At 45.4% G+C, this 17,342-nt stretch overlaps 1 protein-coding gene across 1 annotated transcript; it reads left to right on the forward strand.

The window, feature by feature from the left end:
• On the forward strand, window positions 16,285–16,968 carry LOC110437223. Its single transcript, XM_021465596.1, has one exon. The coding sequence runs from the start codon at window positions 16,285–16,287 to the stop codon at window positions 16,966–16,968; it is 684 nt and encodes a 227-aa protein (XP_021321271.1).

The following is a 17,342-nucleotide window of genomic DNA, read 5'->3' on the forward strand; positions in this document are numbered from 1 at the left end:
AATTTCACAATGTAAAAGTGCCTATACAATTGAAATTTGATTTAATAGAGTTGTTTTTGGTCCTGCTGGTGTGTTGCCACCAGCAGGACGTCTGCATTTGATCATCTCTCTCTGTTGTAAGTTCAGCTGCACGAAAACTGCAAGTGTGGGGGGGTCGCCCGACCCCCCAACTTCATCTCTGAACTGCCGTGAGCATGGAACAACACTGCATACACCTCGGCACGTCATGGCACCAAAAACAGGCGCGATGAGGGGGTCGCCCGACCCCCTTTCTATGGCAAAAGGAAACGACACAAGTGCAGAAAGACTTCCCGAGGGACATAGAATCGAGTGGCAGGGCCAGGAACCTCCAGGTGGGGTCGGCCGACCCTTCCATGGAGCCCTGGGCCCACCAGGCAGCTTCTATACGACGAAAGACATCTTTCCTGCCCGGTTTGCTAATTCTTCCCCCTCTCAGTCTGTCCAATTCTTTACCTTTGTGTCACAATTAAAATAAAATTTGATAGTTTAAACTTGTTTGCAAAATAAAAAGTGAACTGGTACATGATTTAAGAGAAATAGTGACATAAAGTATAGTTCTTACAATTGTTCATCCTCATGGGTAAAAATCTATAGGAACCATATTGACTAAGTTGTTGATGAAAGTGATATAACTCTTGGCTAAGAATTCATAACATTTCTATTCAAGGTACTTAGAGATTTGTTTCAAAAATATCACAAAACCATAGTATCATTTACTCCTCATTAGCAAGAAATTCCCACTAAAAGCCATACACTTAGATATTCAAGTAACCATTTTATGAAATGCAACCTGCTTTTGTAATGAGTTTTGTCAAAACCTTGTTGACCCTAGTGAGAGTTGTATCATAGTCACAAGATCAAGATCACGTACACACCACATATATATATGCTGCTTCTACACTGGAAGTACGCAACCACATGTATTGTGCATCCACTAAATAGGTTGCTCCATACTCTAAGTGTTAGAACACCTCTCTAAATATTGTTTAGAAAATGAGACGTAAAAGGGCTTGGCAAAATAAAAGAAAAAGAAAAGATGGACATGTGCAAGTCCATGAAAAAAAAAAGAAAAAAAAAATTGAGCACATAAAGCTCGAAGAAAAAGAAAATCTAGCCATGTCTCAATATACAAGTAGAGAGAGTGTAGTAAATAAAGGAGCAACCTAGTCCACCATATAACACACTTGCACATCTTGATCTATGACTATGACACTCCTCTCTTTGCATCCTTGTTTTTGACTTAACAATATTTGCAAAGTAGAGTATGCTACCTTGTTTATCCCTACCAAGCCCCATATAAGCCTATAATTATAGGATGAAACAAGTTGGCATTCATGCCTTGGTGAGGACTACTAAAAAAACTTTGAGTGATCTAGAGCGCTAAATGAGGAGTAGGATTGAACTATGTGACTTATTTTAAAAAGTGTCATAAAAACTCTAAGTACCAAGAATATGAAATTGGAATTTGATCTTGTTCTGAGAGTTGTTCCTTTTCTCAACCTCTGAAGGATATATGCTAGACACTTACACAAAAACCCATTTGGATGAACTATGTTCGAACTAGCATTTTATGCTCACTACTATCTTAAGTTAGAAACCATTGATCACTCATTTTTAACCTTTACTCGAGGACGAGCAAAGACTCAAGTGTGGGGGGTCTTGTTGACGGTATTTATACCATGTTTTCTACTATCATAACCATCAACATAAGACTCATTTTGGGAGAAAACAACCAAACAAAGTAGTAATATAGGTACATATAACCTAGTTCCACATGTACATGCTACTATTTGGTTGCAGGAGTAAGAACAGGTACTTTTCAAGGGTCCAAACACTAAGAAGGGGTGAATAACTAAAGATCAGTGACACCAGTAACCAAGACAACATTATAGTCATGAAGAGGAAGACATGTAGGACAGGGCTGACACCCTAACCCCATAGAATTGGGGTCGGGCGACCCCACTTTGGTGGGTCCCACAGGTCAGCTCAACTCCACCGACATCAGAGAGCCTCCAGGACACTGCAGGTGGGCCCAACCAGCCAGATAGGGGGTCGGCCGACCCCACTTCATGGCGGTTCCAGGGTCGGTTGGCCTCCCACCGATCTTGCCCACATGTTGCACATGTTAGTTTGCCTCTACCGTTGATCAGATGGCGGTTGTGAAGTCGGTTTGATCCAATGGTGCATGATGAAGATGACGCGGATCGCTGACGTGGCACCGGAGTAGCCCCTACTCCATCTCCCACTATAAATACCCCCCTATTCCTTCACTTAAATGTCATGTATCTTAGGAGTAAACTACTTTAGTAGCTTAGTGCTATCATAGTGAGTAGAGAGTGAGGAGTTCCAAGGAGGAGTCCCGGCCTGTCGGGAGTCTTCTTCGCGGAGCACCTCAGCGGAAGCAGGTCTTCTTGTAAGTCTTACTTCTGAGTCTTTTCTAGTATTTAATATTTGGTCTGGTACTTTAAGTATAAGAATCCTTTACTGGCACATTGCTTGATCTTGAGTGCTCTTAGCTTTAGCTAAGCTTAGGGTAGCAAGAGCTAGTTTAGACGTGGTGTCTAGACTACTTCTTGCCAGTGTGGACTCCTTGTCGCAGTTGTGTAGACACCTAGTGTGAGAGTGACAGTCCTCGCTAGGCGGAAAGTTCCTCGCATCTGTTGTAGGCAAGTTGCAAATAATAGTTGGGCTGAGCAGGGTAGTCGCTTAGGAGACGAGGAGGTGAAAAACTTCGTTAACTCAATCCTCCTTTTCGGGTATCGCCCTCAGTAAAGAGTTAGGTGAAAAACCTTGACTATACTTAATTACCAAGACCAGGCATTAATACTAGTTAGACCTCTCTACCCCATTATCCTAGACCCTTTGATCATCACCTAACGATCTAAAGCCTAGTTAATTCACTTCGCGTTCCCCGTGGAAATCACGATACCTGGAATACTCCCGGTGAAGGCTACATTGACTACCGTACGCTTGCGGTATAACCGTTTGCCACTTCTGGTGTCAACATGGGGCGATTGTGGAAAGGCTTGCTGTCCAAGCCATCCATTATTAGCGTTCATCGGCATAGGTGCTGCCGATGATTGGTAATTGGGTACCGTCGTTGAATTGACATACCCCGACTGAGCCATAGACCTCTGTTGCATCAGCATTGACTCTGCCGATGCGTTGGGCATCTGGAACATTGAATCTTGAGGATTTCCAGTGTGAGGCCTTGCAGTAGTAGTTGTGGTATACCGAGGACTCCGGTTCACCGGCGCATTGGGAGGTGCCGATGTCATAGGAGTTTTGACCCTCATGTCAGTTATTTGTGATGTTCCCGGTGTCAACTCTGGAGGCATACCGTAACCCCACCAGTTGGGAGGAAGAGTCAACCCTGACATTGCCGATGCCAACATATCTGTTGTCAGTTTATGCTGCCCAACTGAAATTTGTGGGTTGGTTGTCATCGGCATAGATAGTGCACCAGTAGTCCCCGATGTACTTGGAGGGACGGCAGATTGTGCACTTGCAGTCGTCAAGGCAGCCGATGGAGCCGTGACCTCTGGTGCCGTTGGCTGATGATGGGAGGGGCCCACATAATCTGGTGGGATTTGTCCTTCCTTGAAAGTTCTTGCCACGGCATTGAAAACCGTATTAGACAGTACACCAACTTGGTTAATCAACGCTCGATTGATGGCATTGTCAACCATATCTTGAAGCTTGCCAGGATTGGCGTCAAAGGTAACCTGCCGTGGTGCCGGCAGTGCATCTTTCTGGACCACTTCGCCGCTCCTGTTTATGCTGAAAGACCTCAGGCATTGCTGCTTGAACTCTTCCATGGCTTGGGCAATAGCTTGCTTCTGCTCATCCTTGAGGTTGGCCTCCGTCACGGGGATGACGTTCTCTTGATCGAGGTCAGAGATCGACATGTTGATCTTGATCTTGAATCCTGTCCCACCAGGCGTGCCAAAAGATGTGTTGATGCAAAACTGATCTGCAAACACAAAGGGCTAATACCCGATTCAAACGTTAAGGCGTGCCAGCCGATTTGACCTTGCTATCGGCAAAGGTGATAACTCGAATACTTTAGTCCTGACAACAGCGATGCGCCCGGATGTCACGGCTAAGAGGTACTCACGCGGAACTTGAGAACACGCCGAGCTTAAGTCGACGAATTCCTAAGAACTCGTAACAAAAGGAAAAAGTATGACGAAGTCGTCGAAAAGTAAATGCTGGAATATGAGTAAAAACGTGTGTTTGATTCATTGATTGATTATTTTTTATTACAAGGCCCTAGGGTCTATATTTATACCTTGCTCAAAGAGCTACAACCAGACACGATTAGAATTCGAATTCCAAATTACACGGAATCCGTATACAAAACGATGCAAATAATTAAGGAAATAACAAAACTAACCCTCGTGACAAACCGAAACTCCTCCACATAACGACCGGCAGCTTCCGGACTCCCTCTTTGCATCATCGGCAGACCCTTTGCCATAGTCATCGGCAGACTTTCTTATCTAGCCATCGGCACCATATTACTGCCTGTGGACTTAGTCACGTTCAACTTCTCCCTCATCAGCAACCATCCTCATCGGCAACCCACTTTGTAAACATCGTACTGCCACCTTATCCTGCCATCCTAGACACGTGCCCAAAAACGGTGTCAACAGAGCTGCTGTTTATCTGTTCCTAGAGATGCTAGAATTCTGGAGAATTTTATCTTTGAAAATCTTTAAAATGTTGCATGATGAGTTCCTGTATGATGAGAGTTTAAATTCCTACCACAGCCATATATACATGCTTTTTAGACTTTGAGCCACACATTTATTATTTACTGCTTATGAGCATTGAGTGTGGTCAAGCTGTGTAGACCCTTAGGAGCTTGTCATGTGGTTAAATCAAGATTCACTTGCACGTTCACTCATATATGCTACTTCTACTCCGGAAGTACCATCCACATATATCCATTCATTTCCATCTCCAGAACCACCTAAAAATATTCTACTCCTAATCCGGGAGAGAATAACCAAAAATATTTCTATTTTCCCCTTGTGAAATAAATGCTCAAGTTATCTTGTTACTACCACTTGCTATATTATCTCAAGAGATGAGTGCTCTAAAAATATATATATATATATATACGAGGAAATAAAAAGGAGCAAGTGCTCGGAACCTCGAAAGAAAATAAAAAGTGAGACGAGAGGTAAAAATGGACAAGTGTCCGATAGTAGAATTAGGGGTGCAAGATACCCACCTGAGAGACAAAAGAAAAAAAAAGAAAGAAGAAGAAGAGCATCTCATTCTCCTCATAAAGTTTCAAAAGCAAGGAAGGTATGTATCCCCTCAAAAGAGCAACAATGATATTAAGAATAAGAAACTCATACTCTACCATCTCACATTCCATAATGACTTAAGTAACACAAGGTTTTTAAAATGATTTTTTTTAATAATTGTAAGTTTTAGGAAATATCAGAGAGTGAGATTAATCATGATTAGAAACATTTTAATCTTTTTAATTTATCATGTCGGAAACAATATTCTGCATAATCTAAGATATATATATGTGTAATAGTAAATGTGCAGAGTGTGTACCTGAATCGTGGAGTGTTGTAGTCGAAGTGTGTTTGGCATGTCGAGGGATCTCCCCCATACTTGTTTTCTGCTTTCTTGTACAAGAATAAAGTAGAGATACACAAGACATAATAGTAATAATAATAATACTCTTTATTAATCTTGAGGCATTTATTACAAAAGACTAGTAGCAAACTGACGATAATAGTAACAAACCGATGATAATAGTAAACCTAAACCAAATTTTAAAGATAGATAACTAAGATGCATTGCCTCAAGGTCTAATCTAGATAACTTAGCGGCGCTCTAATTCCTTAATCTTCTTATTGGCAGTAGCAAGATCATGCCTAAGGCCTAATATAATGGTGTTGTGGTTAGAGAGCTGCCTAGTGAGGGAATTAATCGAGGACTGGAGGTCTATGATAACTCTGTCTAGCCTGTGAACGTCCTCATCAATATCGACTATAGTCTTGCGACGCTTGGGAGGTGTCTCAAAAGCATTGAGAGTGTGCTTTGGGGCTGCCTTAGGAGGGATGAAACGGACTTTGGCTGCTCTAATCCCTTCAAAGTAAGGTCTCTCCTCCTCCATAGTGTAGCGTATGCTGCTGATCTCGCCGCTCCGGTTGGTCTTGACTCCAACGACCCTCTCATTGGGTCTAGGTGGAAGGATCCTTGTGCCGGTTGGCACCTTGATGGTGGTCTTCATCTTGGATGATGATCCCTTGAGAAGTAGAGGTTGTGGCGGTGCGGTGAGAACTGGTTGAGCATGATAGGATTGGGCGGAGCTACGCTGGTGTAATGGCATGGCTTCTAGCTGTCGCTCTGTGTTGGCCGGGACGAGAGCACGGGCGTCGGGGTCTTCCTTAGGCTCCATTTTGAGGTTGAAGGGGATGACTTTCCAATCATCGTGGAACTTCTCGGCCATTGGAGCAGCGAGGGGCTAAACAAGCTCTAATTGAAGAAGAAGACAAGGCTTGGTGGATTGGTGTTTGAAAACTGATGTCAGGGGTCTGTTTATATAGGGGTGAAAAAGTGCCTCTAGGGGGTTGTTCTGGTTGCTCCCTTCGATGGGCGTGCTAAACTTTCTATCTGAGAGATTATTCGGATTACCATAAGTGTTTTTTCCATAACAGAGAAGATCGGGACCAAGGATGAACAGAGGCTGGGCGCCCGCCCACTTGATCAGGGCGCCCGCCCTCTCTCTGGCTCCTCTGTGGACCCGCTTCCTCGGGCGTGTTTCTAGATACAAAACTATTTAGGAAAATATATGTATGACCCAAAAACATCAGATTAAAAGTGTCGGGCTCTAATTCTCCAAGGGAAGGTAAAAATGGACTATGTCTATTTCTTCCAATTCTTTATTAGGCTCTAAAAATAATTTAAGACGTTGACCATTTACCTTGAATAACGTACCTTCGTCATTTTGAAGTGTGATAGCTCCATGAGATGATGAATTGATTACCTTGAATGGTCCTTCCCACTTGCTCCGGAGTTTTTCATGCCCGAAAAGCTTCACCCTGGAATTAAAAAGTAATACCTTATCTCCGGGTGCGAACTCCTTCTTGATCCTCTTGTCCTGCCACCTTTTGACTCTTTCTTTGTAGATCTTCGAATTGTGATATGCTTTCTCTCGCCATTCTTCCAATTCTGATAGTTGCAATCTTCTATGGTCTTCAGCGACATCTAGGTCCATATTCCATTTCTTTATGGCCTAGTGTGCTTTGAACTCTCGTTCAACAGGTAGGTGGCAAGTCTTCTCGTACACCAATTGGTAAGAAGACATTCCAATTGGGGTCTTGTATGCTGTCCGGTATGCCCAGAGTGCATCGGGTAACTTGTCTTTCCATGTTGTTCCCATTTCATTCACTGTCTTCTGAAGAATATTCTTGATTTGTTTGTTGGAAGTCTCTGCTTGGCCACTTGTCTGAGGATGATAGGGGGTAGCGACGTTGTGACGGATTCCATGTTTTGATAGATATTGCTTGAAGCGTTTGTCGATGAAGTGTGCTACTCCATCACTTATCACTACTCTGGGGTCTCCAAATCTTAGAAATATAATTTCTTCAGACATCCTCTTTGAACTGATGTTGTCGGCATTCTTGCAAGGTAATGCCTCTACCCACTTGGAGACGTAGTCAACTGCCACCAAGATGTACTCACACTTCTTTGATGGGGGAAATGGACCCATGTAGTCTATTCCCCAAACATCAAAGAGCTCAATCTGAAGGTTGTTGGTGAGTGGCATGACATCCCTTGTAAGGATGAAAACGGTCGAAAACGGTCGAAAACGGAATTACAATGTAGAAAACGAAAGCGGTCGGTACGGAATATTTCTATATTTTAGCAATTAAAGAGTACAAAAAAAGAATAAGAATGGTTGTGAAACCAATTGAAACTGACAAATTTTTATGTTTGACAAAATTCGAAAACAGTTTCATAATATAGAAAACGATATCATAATGTAGAAAACGAAAGCGGTCGGTACGGAATATTTCCGTTCCGTTTTCATCCTTAATCCCTTGTATTTATGTTTCCGTGCCTTTGACATGGCCCACATCTTCTGATATATTGCTTCGTGTCTTCATACATTGTAGGCCAGTAGAATCCACACTGCCAGATCTTTGAATGTGTACGGAATGCTCCATAATGACCTCCATATGGTGATGAATGGCATCTGTCGATGATCTTCCATCCTTCCTCAGTGGTCACACATCTCGTGAGTAAGCCATCAGAGCATACTCGGAAGAGGTATGGCTCATCCCATATATGTGAACGACTTTCTTGAATAAGCTTCTTCTTGTTTGCTCCTGGTGGTACATACCCTGAAACCATAAAATTAACAATATCTGCATACTAGGGGTCAGACCTGTTAATCCCGTAGAGCATGTCGTCCGGAGTGAATCATTGATGGGGGTCTCCTGTGGACTCTTAAAATACATTCTAGACAAGTGATCAGCAACAAAATTTTCTACTCCCTTTTTATCTTTTATTTCTAAGTCAAATTCTTGGAGTAATAAGATCCATCTAATCAGGCGAGGTTTAGCATCTTTTTTAGTGAGCAAATATTTTAGTGCAGCATGATCAGTGGAAACAATTATTTTAGCTCCAACTAAATAAGATCTAAATTTGTCAATAGCAAAGACAACGGCCAGAAGCTCTTTTTCAGTGGCTGCATAGTTAAGTTGAGCTCCTATCAAAGTTTTACTGGCATAAGTGATTGCATGATGCTTCTTATCTTTAGTTTGTCCCAAAACTGCCCCCACAGCATAATCACTAGCATCACACATAATTTCAAAAGGCAACGACCAATCAGGGGGTTGAATGATTGGTGCAGAGATGAGTGCTTTCTTTGATAAATTGAAAGATGTTAGACATGCATCATCAAATTCGAAAGGAGCATCCTTGGCTAGCAAAAGAGTGAGTGGTCTAGCAATGAATGAAAAATCTTTTATGAATCTACGATAAAAACTAGCATGGCCATGAAAGCTTCGAATTCCTTTTATATTCATAGGTGGAGGTAGCTGTTCAATTACTTCAATTTTAGCTTTGTCTACCTCAATACCTCTTTCAGACACTAGGTGTCCTAGCACAATTCCTTCCCTAACCATAAAATGACATTTTTCCCAATTAAGGACTAAGTGCTTTTCTTCACATCTTTGCAAAACCTTGTCTAAGTTTTCAAGACAACTATCAAAAGTTTTTCCATAAACAGAGAAATCATCCATGAAAACTTCCATAATCTCTTCAATCATATCAGAAAATAGAGACATCATGCATCTTTGAAAAAAAGCTGGTGCATTACATAACCCAAAAGACATTCTACGGTAAGCATAAGTTCCATATGGGCATGTAAAAGTGGTTTTGCTTTGATCATCAGGATGGATCGGGATCTGGTGATACCCTGAATATCCATCTAAGAAACAAAAGAATGAATGGTTTGCTAATCGCTCTAGCATCTCATCTATGAAAGGTAAAGGAACATGATCCTTCCTCGTGGCTTTATTTAGTTTTCTATAGTCTATGCACATCCGCCATCCTGTGACAGTGCGTTGTGGAATTAGCTCGTTCTTTTCATTCATAATAACAATCATGCCTCCCTTTTTAGGCACAACTTGAACTGGGCTCACCCACTCACTATGCGGCATAGGATATATAATCCCTGCATGCAGCAACTTTATAAATTCCTTTTTAACCACCTCTCTCATAGTGTTGTTAAGTCTACATTGGGGATCTTGAGAAGGTGAAACAGAAGGATCTGTTGGAATACGATGGGTACAAATCATAGGACTGATCCCTGTAAGATCTTGGAGTGAGTAGCCGAAAACTGAGTGATGTTTCTCAAGAATGGTCATTAGTCGCAGAGTTTGCTCCTGAGTGAGTTTATCACTAATGATCACAGGAAACTCTAGATTATTGTTTACGAAAGCATAGATAAGACCGGGTGGTAAAGTTTTAAGCTCTATGGGAGGTCTAGGTATTTCTGCAAACTCATCTAAAGGTTCAGGTTCAGAAGGTTCAGCTTCTTCTTCTATGAAGAAAGGAGTTTCGTCTTCTAAGTCTGGTTCATCTAAAAGCTCTAGAGATGCAGCCTTTACCTCCTCCATAGGATCAGGCAAAAGATATGACTCGGCCTTATTATTCAAGGAGTGTGAAATTGTTATGGGGAATTTAAAAGTTTTTCCAAAAGAAATATGTAGCTTTCCAGTATGACCTTCATAAAGGAGTCTTCTAAAAGGTTGTCCTATCAACAGGTCGAAGTCCCATGTATCAAAGATATAGAAGTTCAAATGAACCATGGAGCCTTCTACCGTAATGGGTAAGACATTAATAATTCCAAGACTGGGGACTAATCGTCCCGAAGATTCCTTTATGACCTTTGTTGTGGGGGTTAAGACAAGATTTTTAAATAGTTTAAGTGCAAACAATTCAGACATGATGTTGATCCCCACAACAGGATTATAGAGAGCATCAAATCGATCAGAATTATAAGCACAGCGTATAGTTATAGAGGGTGTGCCCAAACGGATCACATCCGAGGAAAGCTCTGATTCCTCCAACCACTCGCTACTCATAACTGAGATAAGCTCTCTCAATTGATATTCAGTTGGCAAACAAATGCTAAGATGGCCGTTTTGGGGTCTATTAATAGAATGGTAGTTTGAAATGTTTCCAAAATTGGCAAAAAGATCAGATTCTATATCCAGCATGAAGTCAGGTGGTGGAATTTCTTCCTTTTGTGGCTCAGAACTTGGGATAGCTAAAGTAGATAAAGAATTTGGCAGAGTGTCTACTTCGGCTTCGTAGGTTTCATCATGAAGGGTATTATCCATCTCAGCTTCTAGGATTCTATCTAGGATCACTCTAGCTTCATCAGTAGGGATGCGAAAGAAAGAACCTCTAGACATTGTATGTAGCATTTGTTTATGCTCTTTCTGAAGACCTCGAAAGAAGTGAAATAAAAGAACAGGGTCTTCAAGATTAAGGTTTGGACCAGATTCTAAAAGATCAGAAAAACATTTCCAGGATTTTCCTAAAGTTTCATTATCTTTTTGTTTAAAAGATAGGACTTCGAGTCTAAGGTAGCCGATACGGTCGAGGGAATAAAAATCTAGACAAAAGTTGGCTTGTAAAACTCCCCATTCACCTCGTTGTTGACTTACCTTCTGACTGTACCATTGTCTAGCTTCTCCCCTTAAAGAAAAAGGAAAAAGCTTCCAACGTAAAGTTTTATCAGAAATGCCTTCAATGCGAAGACAATCACATGTTTGCTCAAAATCTCTAATATGAAGGTAAGGGTTTTCGTCTTCCTTTCCCAAAAAGATAAGTTTTGAATCATGGCAATCAACCTAGAACTTAACCTATACTGGGATGTTTGGATAGGCTGTGATGACTCCCATGGTAAAAGGTCAATTTCCGAAGGTGTTGCAAATTCATGGATCAATTTAGAATTTTGGTTTTCCATAAGGTAAGAGTAAAGAAAATAAATACAAAATATAAAAGATAAGAAAAGATAAAAGTATAGATACAAGCTAGTAGTAAGACTCAAGGTTATCTCAGCAAACCGTCTTTCTCCCCGGCAACGGTGCCAGAAATGCTTGTTGATATTTGGGAACGCAATAAGGAATTGATCCGCAAGCGCACGGATATCGGTGAGCACTTCACCCGGGAGGTTATCCAGAGTATCGTATTTATATTTTTACCACTAGGAGAAAGAGTGCATCTGACTAACCTGGTCTATTACTACTAACCCTTTAGGCAACAAAGAATGTTTCTCGATGTGAGTGATAAATAGAGAAGACTCCAGCCGTAGTCTCCTTCTAACCTTGGTAAGGATGATCTACTGTTCTATTGGGGAGGCTAACGGAATCTAGGCACCACAGAGAATGTTCAACCAGCACCTATAAACCCTATTCTTCCTGCTAACGAGATATAGTCTGCAAGGGTAACTCGGAAATCTCACGTTCCTTGCTACTACCACGGTCCAGCTAGTCAGGGAATATCTATGAGTACCCTAGCCTAAACACCACGTTTACGCTAGCAATGATTACTCTAAACTCTACAAGAAGAGATTAAAGTAAACTCATAAACCAAAAGAACAATAAAACAAGAACTTACTAGAATTTAGAAGTCGAAATACTGAAGAATCCTAGGAGCAAGCTTCGGGTTAGGAGAACTTGATCCCGCAGGTACAAACTTGGAGTAGACACCGACAGGCCGGGCTTCCTCCAATCTACACCTCCACTCTATCTCTCTCAATCTAGTAGAAACTAGAAGATCTATTTCTACTCACATTGGTTGCTAAGCCTAAAAAGAAATTTCATTTAGAGAAGAGGTTTTCCTTCGAGGGCTCCCCTCAACTCTATATTAAACTTGTCTCCTCCAGGGGCCAGGGGGTCTAGTTTTATAGTCCCTTCAAGTGAACGTGAGCCATTGGATCAAACCGACATTGATTGGATGGTTATCCTTGATCCTTTAGGTCGGTGGAACGTCGTGTGCGAAAAGAGTCCTGATTGGCATCCAGAGGGGGGCGGGCGCCCAGGTCAACTGGGCGGGCGCCCAGTGCCTGGCCCGGTTCGGCCTCTGCTTCCTTCCCGTGGCTTCTGGAGTCTTCTAGATGGTAGAAAATTGCGCGTTGCGTTGATATCTCTATGTAATCCCGACATGTGGGCCTTTCTTCCTTATTTTCTGATAACCCCCTGCAGAAACAGATAAACAACAAAACTCATGGAATTCTGTCAGATCAAACCCTAATTCTAGGTGTTGGTTGCATATTGGTCCTTTCTCTTGTTTATTTGATAATTAAAATTAATACTTAAGAACCGTCAACAGCGTCTTCAGCGAGGCCATCCGCAGGGCCAAGTTCCCAGCGCGATTCCGACAACCCGCCAACCTCACCAAGTACTCGGGGGAAACCAACCCTGAGCTATGGCTAGCGGACTACCGCCTAGCATGCCAGCTAGGCGGAGCGGACGATGACCTGCTCATCATCTGCAACTTGCCACTCCATCTGGCCGATTCGGCCAGAGCGTGGCTCGAGCATCTTCCTGAGCACATCATCCACGACTAGGCCGACCTAGTCAAGATCTTCATTGGGAACTTCCAGGGCACATACGTGTGCCCTGGAAACTCCTGGGACCTCAGGAGTTGCCGGAAGAAGCCCGATGAGTCCCTCTGGGACTTCATTAGACGGTTCTCCAAGCAGTGCACCGAGCTCCCCAACATCACAGACTCCGACGTCATCGGAGCCTTCATCGCCGGTACCACCTGCAAGGAGCTGGTACACGAGCTCGGTCGCAAGACCCCTACGAGCACCAGCCAATTGCTCGACATCACCACCAACTTTGCCTCAGGCGAAGAGGCAGTTGGTGCCATTTTCTCCGATGGCACTACCAAGGGGAAACAAAAGGCCGAGACCACTGAGGCCTCGGGTTCGCGTGACCCCAAGAAGAAGAAGAAGGGTCGCAAGGGGACGCAGGGTCGGTCGGACGACAACCTAGTCGCCGCGGTGGATCGCAAGAACCCCAAGCGGGCTCCTGCTGGCCCCGGTCTCTTCGACAAAATGTTGAAGAAGCCATGCCCCTATCATAGGGGGCTAACCAAGCACACCCTCGAGGAGTGCACTGTCCTGCGTCGGTATTACACCGACATCATAGTCAAGGAGGGTGCTGAAGAGCCCCCCAAAGACGACGACCCCCAGGGAGAAGGCTTCCCCAAGGTCAAGAACTGCCTCTTGATCTTTGGGGGACGTGCGGCTCGCCTCACAGCGAGTCAGAGGAAGCATGAACTCTGAGAAGTTTGCGCAGTCAGCACAGCTGCGCCCTCGTACCTCAAATGGTCCGAGAGCGCAATCACGTTCGATCGGCAGGATCACCCGGATCGGATCCCCAACCCCGGGAGCTATCCATTGATCGTCGACCCCATCATCGCCGAGACTCATCTCACCAAGTTATTGATGGACGGAGGCAGCGGCCTCAACATTCTTTACACCGAGACTCTGGCCGTCATGGGGATCAGCAAGTCTCGGCTGAGGAATGATACATCACCATTCCACGGAGTGGTGCCGAGACATCGCGCCCATCCGCTCGGGCAGATCGATCTGCCCGTTTGCTTCGGGACCCCGACAACTTCAGACGGGAGGTCCTCACCTTCGACGTGGTCGGGTTCCCAAGGACCTACCACGCAATCTTGGGACGACCGTGCTACGCAAAATTCATGGCCATCCCCAACTACACCTACCTCAAGCTCAAGATGCCGGGACCAAACGGCATCATCACCGTCAGCACGACCAGCCAACACGCCTACCAGTGCGACATCGAGTGCATCGAGCAGGCTGAGGCTCTGGCTGAGTCCCTGTCCATTCTCACCAGCCTCGGCGACGGTGACCAGGACATCCCCGACCCCAAGCGTCACGCCGGGAGCTTCGAGCTGGCGGAGGAGACCAAGCTCGTCTTCCTTGACCCCGGGACCTCTGAAGGCAGGGCGTTGAGGATCACCTCGAGCCTCGACCCCAAATAGGAAGTAGTGCTCGTTGACTTTCTCCGTGCAAATGCCGACATATTTGCGTGGAGTCCCTCAGACATGCCTGGCATACCGAGGGAAGTCGCCGAGCACTCCTTGGACATCCGAGCTGGCTCCAAGCCCGTGAAACAGCGCCTGCGCCGATTCAATGAGGAGAAGCGCCGGGCCATCGAGGAGGAGATCCACAAGTTGCTGGCAGCCGGATTCATCAAGGAGGTATTCCATCACTAGTGGTTAGTTAACCCTCTACTTGTCAAAAAGAAAAATGGAAAGTGGAGGATGTGTGTAGACTATACTAGTTTAAATAAAGCATGTCCTAAGAACCCCTTTCCATTACCTCGCATTGATCAGATAGTTGACTCTACTCCGGGTTGTGAAATTTTATCTTTTCTTGATGCTTACTCCGGTTACCACCAAATCAAGATGAAAGAGTCCGACCAGCTCGCGACTTCTTTCATCACCCCTTTTGGAATGTTTTGCTACGTGACCATGCCTTTCGGCCTTAAGAACGTGGGGGCTACATACCAGCGATGTATGCTCCAGGTCTTTGGAGACCTCATAGGCAAAACGGTAGAAGCTTACGTAGATGACATCGTTGTCAAGTCCAGGAAGGCTAGCGGCCTTGTGGCCGACCTGGATGAAACATTCTGATGCCTCAGGGCCAAAGGGATCAGACTGAACCCTGAAAAATGCGTTTTCGGGGTCCCCCAAGGCATGCTCCTCGGGTTTATTGTGTCTGAGTGAGGGATCGAGGCCAACCCAGAAAAGGTCTCGGCCATCGCAAATATGGGCCCAATCCGTAACATAAAGGGAGTATAGAGAGTCATGGGGTGCCTATCTTCCCTCAGCCGATTCATCTCCCGTCTTGGGGAGAAAGGACTGCCTCTGTATAGGTTACTTAGAAAATCCGAGCACTTTTCTTGGACCCCCGAGACCCAGGAAGCCCTTGACAAGCTCAAGGCTCTGCACACTAACCCTCCCATCTTGGTACCCCCCGCCGAGGGGGAACCATTGCTCCTCTATGTCGCAGCCACCGATCAGGTGGCCAGCGCAGCTATCATGGTCGAAAGGAAGGAAGAAGGGCATGCCCTACCGGTCCGAAGACCAGTGTACTTCATCAGTGAGGTACTATCTGACACAAAGACCCGATACCCCCAAATCCAAAAACTACTCTACACGGTAGTCTTAGCCCGACGCAAACTCTGCCATTACTTTGAGTCTCACCCAATCTCGGTAGTATCATCTTTCCCCCTGGGAGAGGTAATTCAAAACCGAGAGGCTAACGGTAGAATTGCTAAGTGGGCTATAGAGCTTATGGGTGACGGGATCACCTATGAGCCTCAAAAAGGTATAAAATCCCATGTTCTAGCGGATTTTGTAGCCGAATGGACGGGAACCCAACTCCCTCCACCCCAGACCCAGCACGAGTGCTGGACCCTGTACTTCGACGGGTCCCTGATGAAAACCGGGGCTGGCACAGGCCTAGTCTTCATCTCACCCCTCGGGGTAAGGATGCGATATGCAATCTGACTCCACTTCGCCGCCTTAAACAATGTGGCGAAATACGAAGCCCTTGTTAACAGTCTCCATATCGCGATCAAACTTGGGATCAAGCGGGTCGACGTTCGAGGCGACTCAAGACTCATCATTGACCAAGTCATGAAAGAGTCCAGTTGCCATGATCCTAAGATGGACGCGTACTGCAAAGCAGTCCGGCGCCTGGAGGAAAAATTCGACGGCCTCGAGCTTAACCACGTGTTAAGAAAATACAATGAGGCCACCGATGCCCTCGCCAAGATGGCATCCGAGCGGGCCACGGTCCCCTCGGATGTCTTCATCAGCGACCTCTACAAACCTTCCGTCGACTACAAAGACGACGTAGGATCGGATCAACCCCCAGTCGACTCGGGCCCTGATCCCGAGGTCTCCGTAGTTCATGAGCAGGAGGCCATGGACATCGACTCCGAGCCCCCTGCACCAGACGACTCACTAGACTGGCGCTATCCCTTGCTGCGATGCCTCGTCGACAACACCTTGCCCGCAGACCAAGCTGAGGCACGACGCATGGCTCGTCGGGCCAAGACGTTTCTCCTCCTTGACGGAGAGATGTACAACCGTAGCCCCTCGGGCATTCTTATGCGCGGCATTCCCCGACAAGAGGGAATCAAGCTCCTCGAGGACATACACTCGGGGGCCTATGGCCATCACGCCGCGCCTCGGATGCTAGTAGGAAATGTCTTCCGACAAGGCTTCTACTGGCCCACCGCCGTGACCGATGCCATGGAGATCGTGCGGACCTGTGAGGGATGCCAGTTCTACGCTCGGCAGATCCATCTCCCCGCTCATGCTCTGCAGACGATCCCCATCACCTAGACTTTTGCTGTCTGGGGCCTCGACCTCATCGGGCCTCTGCAAAAAGCGCCAGGGGGCTTCACCCACTTACTTGTCGCAATCGAAAAGTTCTCCAAGTGGATTGAGGTCCGACCTATCACAAGGATCAAGGCCGAACAAGCAGTGCTGTTTTTCATGGATATCATCCACCGATTTCGAGCGCCCAACTCCATAATCACCGATAACGGCACACAGTTCATCGGGCGGAAATTCCTGGAGTTCTGCGATAGACACCACATACGTGTGGACTGGGCAGCAGTTGCTCACCCAAAGACCAATGGTCAGGTGGAGCGTGCCAATGGCATGATCCTCCAAGGTCTGAAGCCCAGGATCTTCAACCGGTTGGACAAGTTCGG

This window comes from Sorghum bicolor, chromosome 7 (assembly GCF_000003195.3).
Source record: "Sorghum bicolor cultivar BTx623 chromosome 7, Sorghum_bicolor_NCBIv3, whole genome shotgun sequence".
NCBI classification, from domain to species: Eukaryota; Viridiplantae; Streptophyta; class Magnoliopsida; order Poales; family Poaceae; genus Sorghum; species Sorghum bicolor.

What these genes read in the sequence shown, in the direction of transcription:
- LOC110437223 (XM_021465596.1), top strand. Translation starts at nt 16,285, where the DNA reads ATGGACGCGTACTGCAAAGCAGTCCGGCGCCTGGAGGAAAAATTCGAC.